The 25,141-nt window shown below is 41.4% G+C and overlaps 1 protein-coding gene across 1 annotated transcript in view; it reads right to left on the reverse strand.

Annotated features, from left to right (window-relative positions):
* Window positions 1-2,684: 2,684 nt before the first annotated feature.
* KCTD16 (potassium channel tetramerization domain containing 16) overlaps window positions 2,685-25,141 on the reverse strand; it is a 264,729-nt gene continuing 242,272 nt past the window's right edge. Inside the window, exon 2 of the mRNA XM_060006869.1 lies at window positions 2,685-3,139. Within this exon, the coding sequence (XP_059862852.1) occupies window positions 2,685-3,139 (455 nt within the window). The remainder of the gene's footprint in view (window positions 3,140-25,141) is intronic.

Here is a 25,141-nt window from a genome sequence, read left to right on the forward strand (position 1 = left end):
TTACCCAGAACTCATCTCCAACGTTGCAGGCCACACAGACCTCACTTGAACTCCACCTGAACTAGGACTGAAGATGTCCATGGACTCGGTGCCTCTGCAGAGCCTTTTACTGATCAGGTCTACCGTCATCTCCACACCAACAACCACACAAATGAACACCATGTTGTTGTTTCAGCTACTTGGACTATTTGGTGTGAGTGTCAGTCTAGAGCTGACTCAGATTTAAAATGTTACTGTTGTTTTAAACAGACTTGCCACCACTGGTTTTGTTCACTGGGGGTATAAGGACAGCCTAAACAGAAACAAATTCATGACAGGTCAAAGAACAGAGAAATAATGCCATGAACATTTTCTTTTGCAGTGTTTAATTTCCTATTTAAAGTACGTAGTAGGAGTAGTGTGTTGACTGTCATCTTACTAGTTCTCTAATTCTTATTAGTGTGTTTCTATCTTGAAGGCATGACAATCAGGTCTGGAATTTAAGAAAGTTGGGACTTTGGCCATTTTAGTTAGACCCCCAACTCTTTGACAGAACTTCCAGTAGGACCATAAGAATCATTTGACCAAAGTGAGTTTGGGGATATTTTCACCAAATTCAACTTCTTGGCCCATTAAGTTCTATGATCCTTTGCAGAATCTTCTATTATTAATATGATATTTTGATGTGGTATAAAGAAACACTGAAAAGAATGAAGACATACGGGTAGGCTGTACAAAGCTAGGTTGTAGTTAAGACTAAACGTCTGCTAATATACTACTGCAAAAAAGAACACCACTTAAACTCATAATTATAATTCTCTTGACAACTCAGCTCCCCAAATGACCTTTCTTTTCCACTTCAGCAAAACTGTAAAGTCCATTCGAACCATTAGGACAAGAAAACATTGGCTGAGTCTGTTGCCCAGGTGTAAGAATTAATAAAAATTCAGAAAGATATCCATATACTAATGGGCAATAGTAACAGGATCAAGACAGACCTCTTATATGATAAATGTGCATCAGTGAAAGATTTCAAAAAGGAGCAATTGGTCATTATGTTTCCCTCCTACAAACATCATCCAGTTGCCTTTATTACCTGTGATACACATACACACACACACACACACACACACACAATAAAAAAAAAATTAGTAGTGCTTGGCACACAATTAATGATGGACAAATTATATTTTCAGTTCCCACTGAAATGCACAAGGAATGCTGAAAGTAAAACCTTGCCCTTTAATCTTCACTTACCACAAGTCTATGAGAAAACTATTGGTACGTTAATAGAATACAGAGTCACGTGGATGGATGGCTGTTAACAGTATCTTTTTGGCTGTGTCTATATAGGTGAAGGATATAATCAAGAAAGACAGTTCAGAAAGCCAAAGTCTTAATTTCAGAGCTTCAGTTATCTAGCTGGGTTGTTCACAGACATCACAGAAACGACAGCCAAATCCTAGTATGGACACAGCCAAATCCCAGATCCCAAAGGCAAAAAAAAGAAACTGGATATAAGGAAGTAACAGTGAAGCACTGCCATTTGAACAAGTTATGAGACATTACTAGGAGGGGTGTGGAATACAATTTCCTCTTAAAACAAAAGGCTGGACACTCATCCAAGTGCTGTGTGTTTTTCTTACTTCCACAGCTACACGGGAATGCAGAGAACTCAATGTGGATTACGTGAAAAGGCCACACGATGAAAACGTGGGCAGTAAGGACTCTGAAAACACTGCGAGAAGGAAGGTAATTCAGCTCAGGGTAGAGAAGGCTGCACATGGGGTCGTTTTGCAGTCATTTTTGTGGATTAGGGATGTTTTGTTTTTTTAAAAAAAACACAAAGAATATGTGACTAGCTCTTCTCACCTTCTCCTAGTGCGGAGAAAGAGCAACGCAGTAAAATGGAGCCTGAGGGTGTTAATATTGAAATAAGGAAGGTAATTTGTTGATGATGAAGGTTCTCTGATGTTAGGAAGTGTTGCCAAGACAGGTTGGGAAATCTTCCCAGAAGGGTTTTAAGATAAGAGCAGAGGCTCCTGTGTCTGAAGGACTCTAAGAGGGTGCTGCTGGGAGCAGAAGCGCACCTCTTAGGATGCCCAGGCCCTGGGCTCATGTGCACTGTGTGTATATACACACTTTGTTGGGCTTGTGTTGCACAAATACTCATGCATACGGAGTCAATATAAACTGGCACATAATCGATTTGAGTGAAAAGTCATATAAATCTGCCATTCCCCCCTTACCCCATAAACAAAAGGGAAAAGGAAAATTTAAAAATTCAGACCTATGGCAATGGGTCAGATCTCTACCATATTCTCATTCAAAGGAGGGAGGTAGAAGAGGAGAGCAAAACCCAGTTTGGGATAAATGATTCCCAAGGCCTCTCAGCTATACTTATGTAGCTGGCTCTCATTATACGTAAGATACTCAGCACACGGGACCCAGTTAACAAACAAATAAAGAACAAAAAGAAGAGAGAGAGATGCTTATACTTCCACATCTGGAAAGAAATCTACCCTGTGGATTGACATGTTAAGGTGAACTAGGTAAACAGGCAGTAGTATATCAATGGGCTACTGTATTCTAACAAACGTGTATCGTTAGTTATTGTTTTTCTTTTCAAATATGAATTTCTTTTAGGAGGTTTACTTCAAAACGGTGACACGATCTGTTTCTTCTCCCACCTCCCCCGCCCTCCACTATAGATGATACTTCCGCAAAAGTTCAGATTGCCATGGATGTTTTCGCTCAGGGAACCTCTCTGGGATTTTGATCTTCAGGAAATCCTGGATGCATTTCTCCAGCTCTTCCTCAATTGAGAGCTTTTCCTTAACAGGTTTTTTTTTGCTGCTCACGTTCGACTCCCTGGAGCCCGAAGTCAGAGTCCGGAGCAGATCACTTTTCCGTCGCATCTCTGACTGCTGGATCAGTTGGACGGGGCCCTTCTTGATGGGACGGTCCAGAGTCTGGATGTTGGTCTGGCGCGTCACAGGCCCACAGATGACTGTCTCCTGGGGAGAGCTGGCCTCAGACTGGCTGTCGCAGCTGGAGCTGGAGAGGTCATTGCAAGAGGTGCCACTCTCTCCTTCTTTGTCACCCTTGCCATTCTTGCAGCAGCAATCACAGTGCGAGGATGACCACCTAGATGGCTCACCTGCAAGGAAGCACAGGACCCAAGGGATGAATGCCAGGCAGCTCAGTGCGGAGTAACAACACAGCATGTGAACACACACACACACACGAGCATCCACAACCATGTCTTTAGAAGAAATGGGATGGCACACGGAATGGGCTGCAACAGGAGTACCCAGCAGCCAAGCTCATCGAGCGAAGCAAGTTAATGATGGCGTGCTGCATGACAAGAAATATAGTGTAATGCTTCAGCCCATGGGCATTGGAGTCAGAAAGTTACTCAGCTATACCATCACTAACCTTGCTACGTTGGCATATCCCTTAAATTCTCAAAGCTTCAGTCTCCTTATCTGTGAGATGAGGATAATAATTTCCCCACTTCCAAGAGTTGTAGGGTGGATTTAGACAAGGCAAGTGAAATTCTTAATGCAATGTGTGGCATGCAGTAAGCGCTCACTAAATGCTAGCTGATTTTACTGTGGCTGATGTTAAACCCTAATCCAATGCCCCATGTTATTGCAGTCAGGTAAATAGGGGGAGTCTAGAAGAGTGGAATGACAGCTACCAGTCAGGGAGGGCTTACTTTGTGCTGGCCCCCATGTAAGCTCTGTGCATGCATCAATTCACCGGGTCCTCATGATAATTTGAAGAAATCAGTAGCTCCACTCCCAGTTTCCATACAAGGAAACTAAGACCCTGGGAATTTAAGAAACTTGTTGTAGTTTGCACTATCTGTAAATGGCAGGGCTGGGATTTGAATACAGGTCTCCCAAATACTATAACCAAGGCTGTCTGTAAAATTCCTGCTTCTCTTTCAAAACAATTTTCAATTGTTTTGATTTTCAATTTTCTCTGAATCCTTGTTTACCTATCCTCAGAAGTAGTTGTTACATTTTTCCTCTGAGTTATGGTCTACTTTTGTAAATGCATCTATTATTGCACATATCATATTTTGTTATAGTTCTTTTCTACCTTAGGCATCTCAGCTACTATACCGTGAGCACCCTGAGGTGGACAAGGTGAAATGTTCCTTGTTGTCCTCCCAGAAAATAGCTCAAGTCACAGTGTAGAAATTCATTAAAATACTATCCTAATAATAACATTTAAATACCTGGATCCAGCCATACCTGAAGCCAGACCTGTCAATGAGCCTTCACTTATATGACCCACTACAATATATTTAAGCCAGTGTGAATTCCTCTCTCTCTATTTCCCTAAGTCTTGATTCATAGCATTGCGTTGAGCTATTTGGAGGCAGAGCCACTTTTCAGATACTCAGTTGGTGGCTCCCTAAACTAGGAAATCCACAATTATGGCACAAAGCAATTTCCTAAACATAAGTCACTGCTCCCAGCCTTCCACCCTTCGAACAGCCACAGTGTTCTTGGAGTCATGAACTTAATATTGTTTACTGATCATATGTTATACACTGGGTACTTCATATAGTTCATTGCACTTAAGCCATAAAAAAAAAGGGAAATCAGGGCTTCCCTGGTGGCACAGTGGTTGAGAGTCTGCCTGCCGATGCAGGGGACACGGGTTCGTGCCCTGGTCCGGGAGGATCCCGCATGCCGCGGAGCGGCTGGGCCCGTGAGCCATGGCTGCTGAGTCTGTGCGTCCGGAGCCTGTGCTCCGCAACGGGAGAGGCCACAACAGTGAGAGGCCTGTGTACCGCAAAAAAAAAAAAAAAAAGGAAATCAATCCCCTTTATAATGCTAATATTGAGGACAAGGATAATGTGGTACGTTTCTACGTTTTAAAGGAGACCTAGTTTTGATTTGCACTATATCTTATACTCATAAATAATAAGTCACATGATAATAAGATCTCACTTTATTGTCATTTCTAATGTGGTCAAAGTAGAGGAACCCTAGAATGGAAACCATTAGGAAAGTTATATCCTGCCGTCTTTTACAATGCCTGCCTTCTACATAGCTAAATGATTTAAATATTTATAGCAATTTATACATTTTTCCCCTGAGATAGTAAAAAAAAAAAGTCCCTGTAAAGCACAGTTCCAAAAGTCTCTCTCACGTATACCTGCTCTTCTGAACCACTTTTTAAAATGTGACTGAGTATTCATGTACTTATATACCCATTAAACGAAAGGCAACAATCCCATTAGCTAAAAGGAATCACCACAGCAGTAATGTCCTAGTTATCTCAGGCTATTACAAACAAATCTCTTCCGTGCAACAGAGAAACTGTTCAACACGTGCCAGCTGGTAACAGAAAATAGCAGCAACAGAAAATGCTTTCTGTCTGCCAGCCCAGACTCTGAGGTGAACGTTTTTTCTCCTTCAGAAGGCAGACTTTGCCTCTGCCTCTCAAAACCTGACCATCCCTATACTAATATGACTCGATGGAAAAATGGCTCCAGCTAATTGGACCAAGGAAAAGTAATCACCTCAACCCAGAGTTGATCTAGTTTTATTTTTTATTTTTTGAGAAAAGTTCAGAAATTGAACTTAGCCTTAAAAAAAAGAAAGAAGGGGAACAGGAGAAAGACAGAAAGGAGAAGAAGAAGGAGATGTGCTGGAGTACTCCTATTACCTTAAAACAAGACGACAAAATATTTTGGCCATAAAACCTGCTGTACCGGTCGAAATACAAGCCTGTGTTTCTCTGCCCAGCAGTTGCCTTCCCCTGAAAGTCATTCCATTCAGTGGACTTGGAGGGAAACCTTGAGGCTTTTCTAAAAGGCATTTTAACAACGCAAACACCATCATGCGAGGGAGTCCTGTGTATTCATGTGGAAAACCGCACGCAGCCCTCCAAGATCTGTCCAAGCCAAGAACCTGGCACAGATGCATTATTTCCTCCCTGGACTGCCAGGATAATCACGGATTTAAATGTCAGCTGGGATCCACCAGCTTCTAGGCAAACAGAAGTATTACTTTCCACTTATTCTAGGCGCTATCACTATTAAAGGGAAATGAAACAAATTAATTTTAGTGGAGTTTGTCATACTACCACGTTTCAATATTTAATGAGCACATCTGAATGTTTTACTATTTTGGAAAGATAATTCATAAGATGGCTTCTGAAGTCTACGTCTTAGGTTGAAATCAAGGAAGAATATGGGATTAACACAGTCTAGCTGGAGGTGCTTCGTGAAGAGTCATTATGAAATTTGAAAAATAATCAGGGCTTCCCTGGTGGCGCAGTGGTTGACAGTCCACCTGCCGATGCCGGGGACACGGGTTCGTGCCCCAGTCCGGGAAGATCCCACATGCCATGGAGCGGCCGGACCCGTGAGCCATGGCCACTGAGCCTGCGCATCCGGAGCCTGTGCTCCACAAGGGGAGACGCCACAACAGTGAGAGGCCCGCGTACAGCAAAAAAAAAAAAAGAAAAGAAAAATAATCAAACGTGAGAAGAGAACCATGCTGTTTCTTTTTTGGTAGCACTGTCTGGCGTATCACCCCCTTCCTGAGAATTTAACCACAGCAGACAGAGGTTACAAACCAGAACACAGAAAACCCTTTCGCCCTTGCAGTCCCACGGACATGTACTCACCTGTTCCGGAAAGTGTAAATACATCTATGAAAGGTATGTTCTGTAACTCTAGGTATTCTAGAATCCGCCCAACTACAGCAAAATATGATCTCCTAAATACTTCGGTACTTCAGGTTGCAACATACTTTTGCTCTCAATTTGCTGAGGTTTCAATGCTGGCTGGAATAAATCTCTCCATTTGAGGAGAAAATAGGTTACAATTGATTAGTCAGATAGAGGGAGAAAGCCATTTCATTGCCAGAAAAGTCTGATTTATTGATATTAAAAAAGCAAAACCTCCACTGCCTTTCGAGGGGTGTATTAACTAGTTGCTGGTCAAAGAGCCTAATAGCTCTTCCTTATTTTTAAATAAACCATTGCTGAATTTGCTGGATTTCATTTTTGCTGCCTGGCACATAATAGAGGTTTGATAAATGTTTGACGATTAAATGAATGAGCCAGACACATGCGTTGAATTATTATCAAGTTGATAATGTAGCAGACAGATGTCAGGCTCCAGAGTCAGGCCCTGAAATATGTCAGCTTGGATCAATTACTTTACCTCTCTGAGCCTCAGTTTCCTCACCTGAAAAATAAGGCTAGTAATAGTATCTTCCTCATAAGGGTTTTAGGAAAATTAAATGAGATAGTTAATGAAGGTAAAGATGTTTCACGGTTTGTGGCATCCAATACGCATTTCAATCAGTGTACACGTTCCACATTTGTTCTACCAGAAGCCAGACACTGATCTACATAAACGAAAAAGATCAGGAGCTTGTTAGATATGATGATTAGGTTTCCACTAACACGCTATAAAACCAATTCTTAGGTCTGGCTGGAGCATCATGTTGGGAAGAACACTGATGCTATAATTGGACTCGTCAGGAAAATGTACACCGAGCATTTCATAATGTCTGACTCTATTTGGGACTGGAGAGGAACATAGTATATGACCAGGGGATCATTTTGGAAGGAAGGTTCCTTCAAAGTGCAGTGCTTAGAATTTCACAAATGGATGAGTCTTCCAGAATAAAAATTTACTTTAGGACGCATCAGATAAATTTAAACCCAGAGCCCAGGGAAATTTGTAGTTTGGATTAAATGGTAAGGGGCAGGAAACTCAATAGCCTCAAGTCCTTAAACACTGAATCTTCCAACATTTTACAACTTGGAAAAATTGAGGACCAGTCAAGAAAATTATATGATTACACTCGCTCCCTTTCCACTGTAGCCCTAAGTCCGTACTGACAAAGAAGGAATAAAAGAGGAAAGACAACAGAATCTTTCTCCCCTATGAAAAATTCAAACCGGACTGAGGGAAGCACGACTTAGAAAACTCACAAAGTGCTTATGCATTTTTAAAAGAGGCAGTTCTGCAATCTACCCACACTTCAAATTCTCCACCTGCTAATAATGGTTGTGAACACAATGCACATCATTTACAGCAACAACTGGGAAAACTGCTTTCCCCTGTCTTCTCTGTCAATGATGTAGGAACCTGCCAGTCTGGGAGCTAGGTGGTCAGATTTAATTTACCAAGGCTGCTGAAACACTTTCTCGGTGTCCCAGATGAAAAGGCAATAATGCCCAAATTGATGTTTTTATAATTCTGCTAACCTTGGAAAAGATATTGCATAGTGGAGGTTGGGAATAGGCAGACCGTGCAAGCATCTGAGAAAAATACATCTTCCAGCTTGACAATCATCGTTTCTTGCTTGTGGTTGACCTTTTCCACTCAGGGACATTTGGCCTTGAAGGGACCCAGCTGGGGATCCTCATTAAGACATGGCAAGTTTGGGCAACAGCAGACAGTTAAACCACCCGTGCATCTGCCAGGGCCAGTCAGGAAAACAGACGTTCCACCTGTTATCTGAACAGGGAGAATTTAATATAAGGAATTGGTTAAACAGATGTTGGAGGAGTCAAAGATAGTGACTGCTAGAGGCAGATACCACCCTTAGGGCTGGGGAGACAAATAAAAGAGAGGGGGTTACTAGAACCTAGATGCTGGCAAAAGGCATCCTATGGGAGGTGAGACCCAGGCATGTGAGGAGGGCACCATGACTGCTGGTCCTGGTATCTCTGAAGGAGACTGGCTCTGGGGATTACAGAAAAAAAAAAAAAAAAAAAAAAAGAAGTGGAACCAACTGCTTCTGGGGTAAATAAAAGCTGAGTTGATTCTGATGAGAGCAGGAAGCAAATATGGAGTCCTTCTTCTCCCCCTGTTATTACGGTCTTCCTCTAGCGCCCCCTACAGACAGAATCTAACAGGAAGCCAGCTTGGCCAATGAAGAGGGTGGTTAGCTGAATCTCAGCCTCAGCGTCAGACAGCACAGTAGAGAGGGGTGGGTTTGAAGCCGAGAGACAACAGCTTAATAACAACACACAGACCCCGCCAGGGATGCAACAGAAAAGAAAGACACAGCTCTCGACCTGCTGGACCATGACTGCAAATGGAGGAGTTAGGGAACGGAAGTAAGAACCACCATCTCGGGCTTCCCTGGTGGTGCAGTGGTTGAGAGTCTGCCTGCTGATGCAGGGGACACGGGTTTGAGCCCTGGTCTGGAAGGATCCCACATGCTGCGGAGCAACTGGGCCCATGAGCCACAACTACTGAGCCTGCGTGTCTGGAGCCTCTGCTCCGCAAGCCGCAAGAATAGAGTCCGCGATAGTGAGAGGCCTGCGCACCACGATGAAGAGTGGCCCCCGCTCGCCGCAACTGGAGAAAGCCCTCGCACAGAAACGAAGACCCAACACAGCCAAAAATAAATAAATAAATAAATAAATAAATAAATATAAAAATCATCTCAGTTCAGTTTCTGCCCAGCTGCCCTTTCTTTTACCTTAAGTGTTTTGCATCTGATCATCCCTCTACCAGCAACTTATTCTTCTGACTTCCACCTGTTCAGCACTTTTTTGTCCATCCCTTTCTCAGAGCACCTTACCTATTCATCCCCCAACCCAATTTAAGCCAGTCCTAACTTCCAACCTGTTTCTATCACACCACCACAATGTGTAACTATGGATGTGTTTCTAGGTTTGTTTAATGTCCGTTTTCCTGTGTTAAAGCCTGGGTTTGTCCTCTTCTGAATTCTAATGCACACTCCAGGGTACATAAACACTAGGCTATCAGGGCAGCAGGAAATATCTGCATGAAAATGAACGGGAGAGGAAATGGATGATGTGTACAGAAAGTAATTTTTGGTTTACAGTGTTTGTGAGAGGCAGTAAACCTTCCACCAAAAGAAAAAAAAAAAGAGAAAACTGACCTGCAAAACGGAAAACATTTAGGCATATCACTGGACATTTATATGCATGTGGCAAAAACATAAAACATGCTGATCAACAGAGATAACGGCAAAATCCATCCAGAACTGAATAACTGTATATACAGATTTTCTAATTGATCATCACTCATAATTATTTATTAATATCCAAAAATTCCCAAAGGCATTATACAACTTCAGTAAAAATGAACGTTCTTAACCACTCAACTATGGTCTCTAGTCACATAATTTTCCACTTTGGTGATGCTCAGACACCCTCCTAGCTCAGGCTTTTCACCTGTGAGGTGTCTCTCTAAATAAAGCAATGCGATCATGTGTATAAGGCTGTAATCCTGAACTTTAACTTTCTGGTCTACTGCCTTGCTCTTTCAAGTGCTCCTTGATGACACATTTATTTCACATTCTCCAGGGCCTTTTGTCCTTCTCTTACTTTCCTCCTCTTTACTGTATTTCCTCCTTTTAAGTCTCAGCATTTTTCAGCTAAGATCATACTGAATTACTCCTGTCCCCAAAGTCCTTATTTGCCTATTTCATAGGGAGTTCTGTGGCCCATCTGATCTCTCTTCCCACCCAGTCTTGGGACTTGCTTTTATATTTTTCTTCACCAATTTTCATAAACTTGAACAAGTCCCCCAAATAATAAGTTCTGCTACAACTCCTCTCAATCAATATCTCAGAGTGTTTTATCTCTTAGAATGAAATGTATATGAAATTATTACAGGGTTTGCATGTCCCCCTTTTCCAGTAAAACCACCCTTCTTTTCCTTTAGGGAACTGCCTCTTCCCTATCACATCCTGAAGGGGCTGTCAACCATGGTGCCACGTCTGGCCATAAGGGGAGGACACATGGACCAAATGTGAACTTCCCATCTCCCAACTGTAGTGGATGATTCAGGCACGGTCAAGTGAGCCAAGCTGGGTGAATCGGAGTCCCCACTGTGACTGTTTTACTTGAACTTATGGGTAGTATCTGCCTTATGATGTGGGATGTACCAAACCAGGAGGATGGGAGTTCACTGGCTATTTTCCTTACCAGTTCGAGGAATATTCACGCATGAAGAAGCCAAGCAGGACAGGCAAAGCTGACAAAGAGACAGAGCCCCACATCTAGTGGTATCACAAGTTGGCCCCGTTCCCAGCATTATAATTTTACAAGCCAAGAAATTCTCTGTTGGCTCAATCTAGTGAAAGGTAATTTTGTGTTACTTACAATAAAAGTCTTGAACACTATATCAAATTCATATTAACACCTTTAATTTCTGTCTAGTTTACCTCTGTCATCTTCTGAACACTTGTACAATTCTACCACTAATATTGGCCAGTGCTTTAGAGAACAAGTACTGTTAGTTTTCTAAGCTACTTTGTTGGTGACTTGTTTCTTTTCTGGAATCATAGCCTCTTTGCTACACTAGTCCCAACAAATTTGACTAACACTCTCAAGAGACATACTAAGGCAATACTGCCACCTGTTGTACACAGTTATTCCAACGATAAATAAAACAATAGTTGTACCTCCAAAACCAGAAACTTAGCATAATAATAGATATCATTTATTGAGGACTCCTATGTGCCTAGCATTGTGCTTAGCACTTTACATAATCTAATCTTCACAGGAACTCTACAGGTGGATTGTTACTCTTTCCTTTTTGTGGAAGACAAAACTGTAGCTCAGAGTGGTTAATTATCTGACCCAAAGTTGCAGAGTTTACATGTGGCAGATTAAGAACCCTGATCTTAGACTTCCATTCCCCAGAACTTAAGAAATAAATTTCTGGTTTTGATAAGAAAAAAAAGAATTCAAGTCGAGGTCTCTTTTAATGCAAAGCCTCTGCTCTTTTTGGTGGACATGTTATTCAATATCACGAGAATTTTCTACTAGAGATATTTAAAAATACTAATAGGCCAAAAGGGTTAAAGTGTGGACTTTAAGACATGATAGTCCCAGTGGTAACTTTTCCATCCCTTTGGTAACTTTTCAAAGTAACCACCTGATCGAACAACTTGAAAATCCGGGTTTTCATAGGTTTCTAAAAAATCATTATATTTATATAAGAAATCTCAGCTCCCTTCCCAGAGTTCACTGGAAAGAACTGAAAATGACTAAATGAAGGATGAAGAGCTCTGGTACATTCCTGATGTGTGGGGTATGTCACGCCCCCTCCACCCGTCTTCTGTTCTACCCAGGCTGCCCTGGTAGCAATCAACAGTGTTTGAAGTATGCATTTAATTAGCACAGGAAAAAAAGCCCTTTGCCATTTACTTAAGATTTAATATTTGCTAATACTGTTTAATGAATTTTCAACAACCAAGCAATATATGATACCTCCTCAAAGTGGGGAAAATCAAAACACAATAATATATGGCTTATGGGTAAATGCAAACATAAATTTCTATTGATTCTCCTGGTAAAAGAAAAAAAAAGCCAAATTAACCCAGATCAGTTGTCCACGAGCCAGAGTACCCTGGGAATTTTTTGAGAATCACAGATAAAATAACTGTCTTAGAACACTTACAAGTCATAAACTGCTTTGAAGTCGGAGTTAACCAGAAAACTTCAGAGGGTGAGAAAGCCGTGAGAAAGCCAATCAGGATGCAGCGCAGAACTCACTGTAGACAGAATCACAGAGTGCGAGACCTGGAAGGGACCTTAGAGGCCACTGAGCACGCTTGTTTACAATGAGGAGAGAGAAAGAGTCCTAACAATAGTGTCAAAGCCCAGTTCCAGGTCTGGAGCCTGTCTGGGGCCTTGCCAGGGACAGAGCTGGGAGGGTGCAGAGCCATGCAGGCAAAATCAGACCCAAGTGGAGAGGTTTTCGTATCTGAAGAGTCTATCACCTGGGGGAAAAAAGCTCTCAGGAAGAGTCCATTATTGAGTACAGTGAAGATAAACACAGGGCAGAGCAATGTGGAGAAAGCAGATTCCTCTAATATGACCACATGCCTAATGGAGAGAGACAGACAGAAAGTCAGACAGACACTAAGTGATGCTAACACTGACCTACGCTTGCACCTACCCTATGCCGTACACAGTGCCGGACACTTTACCTGTATCATCTCATTGAATCTTCAAAACCAGTGAAAAGAGGTAAATAGTTACGGTGATGAATTCCCACCTCCTTGGGGGAAAGAGGAGGTGCATGGGGATCAAACTTCCCCAGGCGCTAGGGAGGCTGACGTTTCATCATAGAGATTTACTCAGAATCAGCATCTAAAAGGCCTGCTTTTAAACTGCATACACCCTTGATGGAAGAATGAGTCTGACACTTCCGTGTGAATGAGTTTATCACAATGCTTGGACCTGACAGAGGAAGCCTGGGAACTCACATTAGTAACTCCCTGCAAATGACATCAATGAATTATGAGCTCCAACCACATGTCAGAGGTGGTCTAAGTGCTTTACAAATATTTTTATTTTATTCTAGCAACAACACGAAGGCAGTTTCTCAACCTCGGTATTACTGATGTTTGGGCTGAATAATTCTTTGTTGCGGGGGCCGTCCTGTGCATTGTAGGCTGTGAAGCAGCATCCCTGGTTTCTCCCCTCTAGTTGTCAGTAGCACCTCTGCCACTCAGGCATGACAACTACAATCACCTTTAGTTGAGAACCACTGCTCTGTGGTTAATATGATTCCCATTTCATTAATGAGGAAACCGAATTTCATAACTGTTGACTCATTTGCCCATGAGTCACAAAGCTAATAAAAGATGACACCAGGATTTGATATTTGGCAGATCTGACTCCAAGACTAACTTCTGTTCCATCAGTATATCATGATGCTTCAGTGAAATGATATCTTTTTGAAAGGAGCTTATTGGGCAGAGACCTAACCATTCCATTCACTATAAGTTCCAAAAGAAGGCCAATGAAAGGAAATGAAGGAAATGGAGTTGCCCTTTCACTTTTCATAAAATGAAAAGAGCACCTTATTCTCACCAGGCTGTCTTCAGATGATAACAGAAAAGAAAGATTAACAGAATTTAGCAACTCCAACTGAACATGGATCTCTGCCAATTGGCCACTGATTAATTACTCTTCTTTTAATTAGGATTTCAAAATGGGACAAAGATGGCTTTAATCTAGGATTTTCCCATATAGCCAGAGCCTATATTCCTATCATGTAATAATAATAGACAAATAATAATAGACAACATTAAATTGAGTGTTACATTACTACATGCCAGGTGCTATTCTGCACTTTCCCTGCAGAATCTCATTTGAGATTTACAGCATCCTTACGAAGTGAGCTCTACTGTCATTCACATTTTACAGAAGAGTGAACTGAGGCACACAGAGGTTAAGCAACTAAAAGGCTTTAAGAGACGAGCTGTGATGCAGACTCGGGCAGTCTGATCCCACAGTTTCCATAGTGAGGCAGGTAGTAAAGCCTAGTGGTTCAGAAACTGGGCTTTGGCGTCAAAGAAACAGGAATAGGCCACAACTCTGCTGGTGACTAGCAGTTTTTGTCATCTGAAAATGTTGGAAATAACAATACTGCTCCAGTAGGAGGGTGAGAATTTGTCTCTAGCATGATAACAGTGCCTAGAATATATTCAATACACATTGAATATTTTTTTAAAAAGATAATTACTTTGATACCCAAATTGACAATGTTCGTATCAATCACAGTTGTAAAATATTTAAAGGGTACTTTTTTTTTTTTTTTTTTTGCTGTACGCGGGCCTCTCACTGTTGTGGCCTCCTCCGCTGCGGAGCACAGGCTCCGGACGCGCAGGCCCAGCGGCCATGGCCCACGGGCCCAGCCGCTCCGCGGCATGCGGGATCCTCCCGGACCGGGGCACGAACCCGCGTCCCCTGCATGGGCAGGCGGACTCTCAACCACTGCGCCACCAGGGAAGCCCTAAAGGGTACTTTTAATAAAGATACTTTATAGGTAATCTCCCATTTTTCTGCTTTTCTTTCAATAGACAGTCTACCCATAGCCCAACTTCATATTACCTAACCAACGTCTCTACTTTCTACTCTCATGGGCTATTTACCAAAGAATTGATTCCATTCGCATAATTTATAATATTTAGGAAAGCACTGCTGATGAACAGAATGATTAAGAGACGTTTTCCTCCTCTTGGCTCTGGAGCAAAGATTGCCATACATGACCAGCAGGTCATGTCTTGTTGCTCTAAGGGCAACAAGAATTCCTAAAAGAGGGGGTAAATTATGTACTGTGATGATAGTTCACTATTACTCCTTTATATATGATTTGCCTTTTTTGTTAAATCATATTAATGACAAACAAATGCACAACTTCATAAGATTGCCCAACGCACCCTTCTTATAGGGAGAAATATCTTTCATTGTGGATCCCACCATTACTTTTGTGGTTAATTCACTTAAAACAGATATTCAAGTGGTTTGACAGATGTATCCAATAGCAATGAATGCAATGGAGTGCTATCAACATAAATTAGCACTAATGATTTCCAGACCAAAGGGGATGGAAAATATGATCCCTGTGATAACCACGGGGAAGTTAGATTGTGAGATTCTTGAATACTACATTGCTTGGCCCCTGGTTATTAAGTATATTATTCCCTTTGCATTAATAATTAGACCCTTAGTAACACACTCGATTGTTAACATTTGGAAAATACTGTAGAAAGGAAAGAGCTTTTAAAAAAGATAACTAAAAGAGTGGTATAAGAAAAAGGTCCAATTTCATTCTCCTGCAAGTGGTTATAAAGTTTTCTTAACACCATTTATTGAAGAGACTATCCTTTCCCCATTGTGTTTTTTTTTTTTTTTTTTTTTTTTGGCTCCCTTGTCAAATTAGTTGACCATACATACGAGGGTTCATTTTTGGACTCTTGATTCTGTTGCATTGGTCTGTGTCTATTTTTATGCAAGTGCCATACCTGTCATACTGTTTTGATTACTATTACTTTTTAATATAATTTGAGTTCAGGGACTGTGATGTCTTGATGCCTCCAGCTTTGTTTATTTATTTATTTTTAAAACCAGGATTGCTTTGGTTATTCAGGGTCTTTTGTGGTTCTGTATAAATTTTATGATTTTTTTTCTATTTCTGTGAAAAATGCCATTGGGATTTTGATAGAGGCTGCATTAAATCAAAATGGATTAAAGTATTAAGCATAGGGTCTGAAACTGTAAATCTCCTAGAAGAAAACATAGGGTAAAAGTTCCTTGACAATTGGTCTTGTCAATGACTTTTTTGGGTTGTGTAACCAGAAGCTCAAGCAACAAAAGCAAAAAAGTAAGTGGGACTACATCAAACCAAAAAGACTTTGTACAGCAAAACAACCAACCAACAAAATTAAACGGCAACCTACAGAATGGGAGAAAATATCTGAAAATCATATATCTGATAAGGGGTTAATATCCAAAAAAATATTTAAAAACTCATATAACTTAACAGGTAAAACAAACAAACAAAATAAACAACAACCAAACACTCTGATTTTAAAATGGGCAGAGGAACTGAATAGACATTTTTTCCCCAAAGAAGACATACAAATGGCCAACAGATATATGAAAAGATGCCAGGAAAAGGAAGAGACTAAGGGCAGAGGGGAGTGGGATGAAGATAATTAGTTAAATTTGAGAATTCTTATGGGCCTGTAGAAATTCCAAATTGATAAATCTTGCTCTCTCCCCACATCAACACTATTTCAAATTTCCTTTTTCCATGCTTCTCCTCTAATTCTATACAATAATTCTATGTCATATGTATACAACCATATAGTTACATGGGGTGGTATGGTACAAAAGAAAAAAACTGGCCTTAGCAAGTGAATATAGGCTATCTTCAATTTTTTCATAAAAATCATTTATTTTACTCTTCATGCTAATCTTGTCTTTCATTAAATTGTAAGTTCCTGGAAAGTAAGTTCCCATTTGGAAGAGTTCCTGGCTGAAAATTATGCTTGTTCCATTTTGACAAAGATTTGAGAAGAGTCATGACTTAACAGGCGAGAAGAAATGAAAAAACCTAGTATTTGTATAACACTTGATAGATTATAGAACCATTTCCATTTTTTATACCTCATTTGATCCTCGCACTTATTCACTCAACACTCAACTAATATTTGACTGCACTCTTAGGCAATGGGTACACAGCTGGTCACTGGTATTTTACATTCTAGTAAGGAAGATAAACACTAAACAAGTAAAAGATAAAATTTCAGGTAGTGATGAGGGCTTTGAAGAAAATAAAACAGGAGAATATGATGGAGTGAGTTGGGTGAGAGAGTTGTTATCAACAGATAGAATGGTCAGATGGCATCTCCAGAGAAGTTGATGTTTGAGCGGGAACCTATTGTCCAAAAGAAGCCAGTCTGTGAAGATCATGTAGAAGCCATTATAAGCAAAAGAAACATCAGATGCAAAGGTCTTGAAGTAGGAATAAGAATATGCAAGGAACAGAAAGAAGACATGCATGGCTTGAATATGGTGAGAGAGGGAGAACTGCAGAAAACGAGGTTGAAGAGAGAGACAGTGGCCAAAATGTAAAGAACTACAAAGGCTACACTCGGGAGTTATGTAGGGCAATGAGAAGGATGGTTTAAACAGAGGAATTACATGATCTAATTTATCTTTGTTACAAGCTTACTCATGCTGCTCTCTAGAGAAGAGATTATAGGTGAGTAAGAATGGAGGTAGGAAAGCCAGTTAGGATGTTATTACAGAGTCCAGACATGACTCATGGGGGTGACTTCTAGGAACGGAGATGGAGAGCAGGGACTCTATGAGACAGATGTCCTTATTCCTGTCTTACAGATGAGGAAAATGAGGCTCAGAAAGCAAAGGATTTGTCTAGGCTGGGTATTAGATGGAGAATTTTTCTGTTTCTAAGTCCAGTTCTTCCCCCATTATGCCATGGTTGTATCAATGCTTAAGGCATCCCAATATACAGATTATTCAAATCTTCAACAATCAATCAGTTTTTGAGAGATGTCTCCAGCTTTATCCTGTACATCAGAACACTTACTTGGTTAGTCCTTCTGCTGATCTGCACCTGCCGGGGTTGTTTGGTTGACTTCACAAACTGGAAGCCTGGAGTTTAATTTCACCATCAGGAATCATTATATTGTTTGTAAACAATGACAGACTATGATAAATATGCATTCCAGTTAATTACTGCCTTCCCATGTGCCTTCTTCACTTTCTCATTTCCATCATCCTGTCACATCTTAATACCTGATTGTGCATCCTCTACAACAGGGAGAGAGAAAATAGCTGCAAACACATTGAAATGCAAGAAGACAGCCCTGCCTCCTGTCAGGTTCTTGGGAACAGAAGCCAAACCTGAAGTTCAAACACTGCTGAAAATTAACAGGTTTTCAGTGTGTTTAGCTGTATAGCATCCCTTTGGTTTGTACATTAGGTTTTTATTCAAGGGGCAGTTTCAAATAGATTTCCATGACAGCCCCACCCCTGAAGCTGAATTAAACAGTAAACCAAGTTCCATTAGGATCTGACACATTCGGCTTTTTGCTGTTCTCTCTTTCTCTCTTTCTTTCTGTTTTGACAGCAGGACCAAGGACTAGTTAGTAAACATTCTAGGATGGGGTTTCTTTAGCTATAGAACAGCAGCCTCTGCAGCAGAATTCTTGGAACAGAGAAAGAAATCTCCATATGGTTTATTTAATACCAACAATTCACATATGGTACAGTACAGGTGTTATATACATCAAGGAGCAGTACATGAGAAAGGCAGTTTCACACGGTGGTGATGAGCTTGGGCTGTGACGTCAACAAATCTCAGCGTCATTGCACTTCTACGTGTCGCTTGTGTGACTTAAGCAAGTGGCTGAACTTTGTTTTGCTCGCCTGTAAAATGGGACCAATAGCAGCCCTTGAGCTAAGATGCCTTGGTTGCATGGGCAGGCGGTATGCTGCACCAGTCATGGTACGAGACCCATGCCCCAGCCCTGCTATGGTTCCAACAATTTATAAGGCCTTGGCCAAATTATTAAAATCCCTATATTTCTCTCATCCCTAATTCTGATAGTATTATTACCCTACTTACAGCTTGCTAGGTTCTCTCTGTCAAATAAGAATATTCATGAAGATATTTTGCAAAATAATAATAATATCACGGCATTTAACTTTGAGGTAGAATTTGTACCTTTGGTATTGTTATCATTCTTATTTTCAGCCTTCAGTTTGGTCTCATTGACACTGGATTACTCTCCTTCACAGGACAAAAGGGACTCTTGATCTGGTATTTGATTCTCTCTTTTAAACTGGTCTCCTTCCATGCTCTTTACTCATTCCTTAGTGTTTGTGTATGAGGCTTCTTGCCTCATTGACTTTACTCAGATTGTCCCTTCTGCCTAAATATCTTTCCTGTCTCCTCTTCCCTTTGTCTGAGTAACTAATCAAGGAAGAGTCAGCTTAGTTGCACCTTTTCCAGAAAGTCTCCTGATTTACAGCAAGCCCAACCCAATGCCCTTAGAGGTCGAGTTATTGACCCCTCATCTGCCCTTTCACCTGGGGCACCTCTCTCCTGCACTTACAGTGCCGTGTTGTACTCTCTGAGTGGCTCCCACAACAGACTGGGTCCCTTACCAGCAGGGACCATGCTTATTCATTTTCTAACCCCATAGAAAAGCAGAGTATTTGGCACATAAGGGCCACTTCACTTCACTCCGGTCAATGGAGTGAACAAAGAGACGAATCATCTTTTAATCAACTAGGCTATCTGATGACAGATTCATTAAGTACTCATTACATTTAAATACACATATCCCAGTGATTACTGCCTTTCCATCACAAGTTTGTACTTTGTCTGAGCAAGCTTCATTATTTCCTTAACTACCTCACTTGAAGCTTAAACTACTTTCGATCTATGGCTATATGCACACTTTGTTTAGAAAATTCCTGCATTCCCCCTCCTCTCAGATCTTCAAACACCACTTTTGAATAAAAAGTCTGTATAGCATAAGGTGTAAGAGAATATTGTGGGAAAGACAATTTCTAAGTGTCTATCTTTTCAAATACTCATCTGTACAGTCATTACAAGAGGCTATTTGTTTCTTTTCCCATTCACCAGGAAAAAAGAAATGTGGTATAGTATCACAGAAAGTGTTGCCAAAATAAATTCAAAAGCCAAGATCTACCCAACTCTCGATGGATCCATCAAAAATACATTCACAAAAAAAAGAAAAAATACATTCACTAGTCAAATAAGTCACTGAATCGTGCATTAAGGAAAATGAAGAGTAAACCTGAGACCACGGCAGTGTATCTTCCTCAGCTGAATGAGAAATAGGCAAGAGAAGTTTGATCGTCAAATTGTACTGTAACGTGCCCCTAATGAGTCTAGCCTGGGATACATTGGGCGTGTGCGTGTATATGTGTGTGTTTGTGTGTGTGAGGGGCGGGGGAAGGGAACGAATGGACAGTAAAAAAAAAGCGATAGAGCAAGTCAGAGAGAAAACAGAAGTACACACTGAATTGAGAGGCAGGTTCCGTTTTCAGTTGTAGTAAATTTTAGTTAAAAGAAAAGCATACATGTATTTTAAGTTAAAATGTAAGCGTTAAAGGTCAAAAAGTCATACACTACTCTGATGCTCTCCCTATTGTTCTAAACCGCAGCACAGTTATACTTTTTTGTTTGTGCATATGACAGAAGTATATGAAGAATTAAAAATAGTGAAAATATATAAAGAATTTAAAATAGCCTATGCATATAAAGAATTATACATGCCTTTTTAGATATACCTAAAGAAAAGGGTTAAATTCCAAAAGAATCTTCTTGTTCCTATAATTGGAAGATAATGTGTATATACCAAATATTTATTTCTATGAGTAGAGGATCATGGAAGTTTGGCACCATTTTAAAATGGCATAATATGAGACATGGCAATGGCTTGCAGATTATCTGTGAATCAAGTTTGTATTTATAGTATTTCTAATGCTGCACACAAATTTCCCTTCTTTGACATTGTAGCAGGAGAATCAGGCACTGACACAGGGCACCAAGACAATTATGCCTCGAGAACTGCACCTATGTTCAGACATCCCCAGACTGATGCACTCCCATCTGTGCAAGTCCCTTTATTAAAAAGCAAAAGCTATCAAAGATTCTACTCCAATACTTAAATACTCTCTGAATATTGCCAGTCCTACCTAGAAACATCCCTTCCCCTTCCTTCACCCCACTACAAATCGTTTAAGCTGCTACAATCCCTGGCTCCCTTATTCAACCATCAAGGTCAACCCATCCTCCAAACCTAACTCTCTCCATTCCACTACTGGCTCAGCTCATCCTGCCCTCACCCCACTGTTTAGTCAGAGGGATCCCAGTCTTGTCCCACAGCCCCATACCAAATTCCATCACTGGAGTCCTCATTGGACTTCCTTCTCTGACTCTTCCCCTCTACATTGCCCTGGTCCCCAAATTACCTGCCACCACAATCTCTACCACAGCAGGAGAATGCTCTATTCTCCAGTAAAGATAGGTACGGTTGCAGAAGATGAATGTACCTCCTTCTTCTCATATGTTGCTGAGGTACCACACTCAGTAACCCAGGAGGCATGGAGATAAATTCTGGTTAAGGGGAAGGAGTCTCCTGCTTTGGAAGGGAGGGGGCCATGTAGAAGCAAAAGAAAGTTGAGTGAGACTCTCCCACTTGTATCTCTCCCATCGGCTCCAGACTCAGGGCCGTGTCCCTCCTCAATGCTGCCATGTTGACGGAAAGGAGGAAGGGCCTGCTATGAGACACAGGGAAATGCTGGAGGTGGGGCCACTCAGACAGCAGGCAGTCTGTGACCTCGTATGATCAATGCTTGTAGCAGTCATCTCAAAACTTAAGGCTCCTGATATGCTCAAGAACCTAAGTCCCCTGAGACCAAGAGGTTGTTGTCTCTTTTATCTACCGCTGTATCTGCAATGCCTACAAGAATATTTGCACGTGCTAAATACCAACCCCCCAAATTTCAATTGAGTGAATCAACGTGTTGCACTGGCTTTGGCCATTATGTTTATTTCACCATATTCCTATTCCAGGAAAGCTTAGGTGGAGGAGTCTTTTACGGCTCTAAATTTCCTCAAAGATTTTACCAGATATTAAATGATACTTTATTAGTATCATTACTTTCTTCCTTATTAGAAAAAAATGTCAAGAAAAAAGAATAACTTTTACCTAGAGTCCTTAGTGAGGACAAACAAAGATCTGTGTGTACCTTTCTCAGAATGACAGATTCTGTATTACTGCGCCAAAGAAATATACAACACTTTTAAAGGTTGCATATGTTTGAAATATGTTCAAACGTTCTGCCTGCCTGCCAGCCAGGTACCCGTGCTCCTGAAGAACAGAGACAGTGGTCCTGAGCACCAAGCATGCCTCAAATAAGGTGACAGAGCTCTGAGTGCATGATTTTATTACAGATTATATTTGCCCAGGTGCACTATGAAAGAGAATGAGCACACTTCACCCCCAGCTTGGACGCAGATGCCTGGTTGTCAACAAAATCCCTCAGATGATGAGGTGCAGGGTCCCCATCATCTCAGATAGTTGACAAGAAAAAGGAGGAAATCTCAAGCAGAAGGTGGAAACTGCTGCAGTGCCTTCAGAATGTGGTTACTTCAAAACATGGTGTCATGGTGTTGAGGTCTATAAGAAAATGGTAGCACAATCACTCCCCGGATGGACCATTTTTGGTAGCTTGAAACTTCAAGTCTATTGTTCGTTTGTTAATTTACTTGCTGTTATGAACATCTCTCCATCAAGACCATAAAAGCCCAAGCCCAATGCTCTCTTAAAAGGAATTAAAACATGGCTTAACCCAGAAAAAAGATATGACCCAGGCAAAGAAACCCCTGGTAAGGGGAAGAAGGCATCTCACACCACCAGGTTCATGAAAAGAGAATGAGCTTTGAGAGGAGCTTCCTTCTCAGAGTTGATCTATCAACGAGGGATCTTTATATATAAAATCCCAAGAATTCCCATAGAAATTGTAATGACTTTAAAAAGCTTCTGACATCTAATTAGGGACCTAACCACAAACTTTAGCATTATTTCTATGAGGAAATATCATATAGATTCAATGTTTATATAATTGCAGAAATGTGACCCATTCATAATTTGGGCACCTCCTGAAAAAGCTGGCTGAGAGAAGAATCAACATTCCCTGAATATTATCAGGGGCAGAAGATGGAGTAGTATTAATAATAATTAATAATAATAACAAGGACACACTCTCTTAGAAAACACAAAGTTGATTTGCACCATGTCCATGTGACGGAAACAAAATATAAAGTTGGTATGGGTACTTCTAGTTTTATGAATGCTTTGATTTTATGGAAGATAAGGGTAAAGATTTTTGTTTTTTTTTTTCCTTTGCGGTACGCGGGCCTCTCACTGTTGTGGCCTCTCCCACTGTGGAGCACAGGCTCCGGACGCGCAGGCTCAGCGGCCATGGCTCACGGGCCTAGCCGCTCCGCAGCATGTGGGATCCTCCCGGACCGGGGCACGAACCCGCGTGCCCTGCATCGGCAGGCGGACTCTCAACCACTGCGCCACCAGGGAAGCCCTAAAAAGGTAATTTATACTGAAAGAAAATGAGGTAGAGACTGGTTGGATGGGTAACTTCCTCAATTCTAACTTATGCAGCAAAATAATGCATAGCATAAGGATTTAAGACAAGCATAGAGTTGACATATACATGTATGTGCTTAGGGTCTACTGATCCACCACTGATTTCCCCAGCATGGCTAGAATACCAGTTAGAACAATGGTGTGTCAATTTCTTATCAAAAGAAATCTGAGCGTTCAATCCTCCATGTCTTCTCCCCATCTGCTAAGTTTACTCTCAAAAAAAAAAAGATATTCAGTGTACTATAGAACCCAGACTCATATTTTAAAGAGTCTGGGTTCTATAGTACACTGAATATCTTTTCCATGAGGTCATACTGAAGTCAGAGGGGCCACCTCTGAGACCTTAGAGAAATGAACTCTTGCAAAGGGTTGGTACATTTAAAAATGTCAGTCCTAGTTTAAGGCCAGCCTAAAACCAGTAGCGTAGGTAGCTCCTATAGGGTATGATATTAGAATTTTGATGTAAGCACCCCTCCTCTTCTGCCCAAAATACCTCTTTCACTGGCCCGTAAAGAATTCTACCATGATGAAAATGATAACACTAACAACAATTACTCAAGGCTTAATAGTTTGTTAGTGGATTTCATACAGATATAATCACACTTTAATCTTTAACCTGTGAAAGAAAGGATTCTTTCTTCCATTTGCCAAATTAATAAATTGTGATTCACATTAATTAAGGGCCTTTCCCAAGGTTCCACATTTAGTGTAGCCTCAAATTGGGTGCTTCTGACACTAAATTCTATCGTTGTTTCTCTTAAGGCATTTTTGCTTCAAGAGTCTCCTATGAAAATCCACACACACAGTAAAGATGTAGTGAAGTGGGGGGGAGAAACTGACAACTTAGGGTGAAACAGCTTCTTTCCAACATCAAGGTGAGAGGAAAACTAGAGAAGTGGGATATATTTCAAGTCCCTTTTTTTTTTTTTTTTTTTTTTTTTGCGGTACGCGGGCCTCTCACCGCCATGGCCTCTCCCATTGCGGAGCACAGGCTCCGGATGCGCAGGCCCAGCGGCCATGGCCCACGGGCCCAGCCGCTCCGCGGCATGTGGGATCTCCCCGGACCGGGGCACGAACCCGTGTCCCCTGAATCGGCAGGCGGACTCTCAACCACTGCGCCATCAGGGAAGCCCTCAAGTCCCTTTTGATGGTGAGGGGGAAATGTGGTCAGACTAGGAAGTCAAAGCATGCTGGCTGGGGGAATTCAGCGAGAGACTCTGAAGCATCTTAAGCTGCCCTGGGCACCTGGAGCCTGAACATCAACTTAGAGGAGGAGGGACATGAGCCCCACAGGGCAGAAAGTGTGAGGATACAGAGAGAAATAGCTGTCCCTGAACAATCTGTCTAGGGTGAGTTCTAATTATGGATCATCTTCCCAATGATGCAAAAAGGTACAGCTAGCTCTATCTTCGGGGAAGAAAGGGCCTACAGGACCAAATTCATCCCTTTAGATCCTTCTCCGCTTCCTCCCAGGTACCTTTGCCTTGGTGTCCATCTCTGGCAGCACTGGACTGAATGATTTTTAAGAGCCAATTCCCCCATCTCAGGTAGGATCAGTGAGATACGTTGAGGGTAGCCTGTACCATTCTCAAATAATAGACTCTGAAGCTTGGAACTTGCGAGGAAAGCAGCCAGATTCTCCACTAACGTAGGCACTT

This window comes from Delphinus delphis, chromosome 3 (genome assembly GCF_949987515.2).
Source record: "Delphinus delphis chromosome 3, mDelDel1.2, whole genome shotgun sequence".
In the NCBI taxonomy this organism is placed as follows: domain Eukaryota; kingdom Metazoa; phylum Chordata; class Mammalia; order Artiodactyla; family Delphinidae; genus Delphinus; species Delphinus delphis.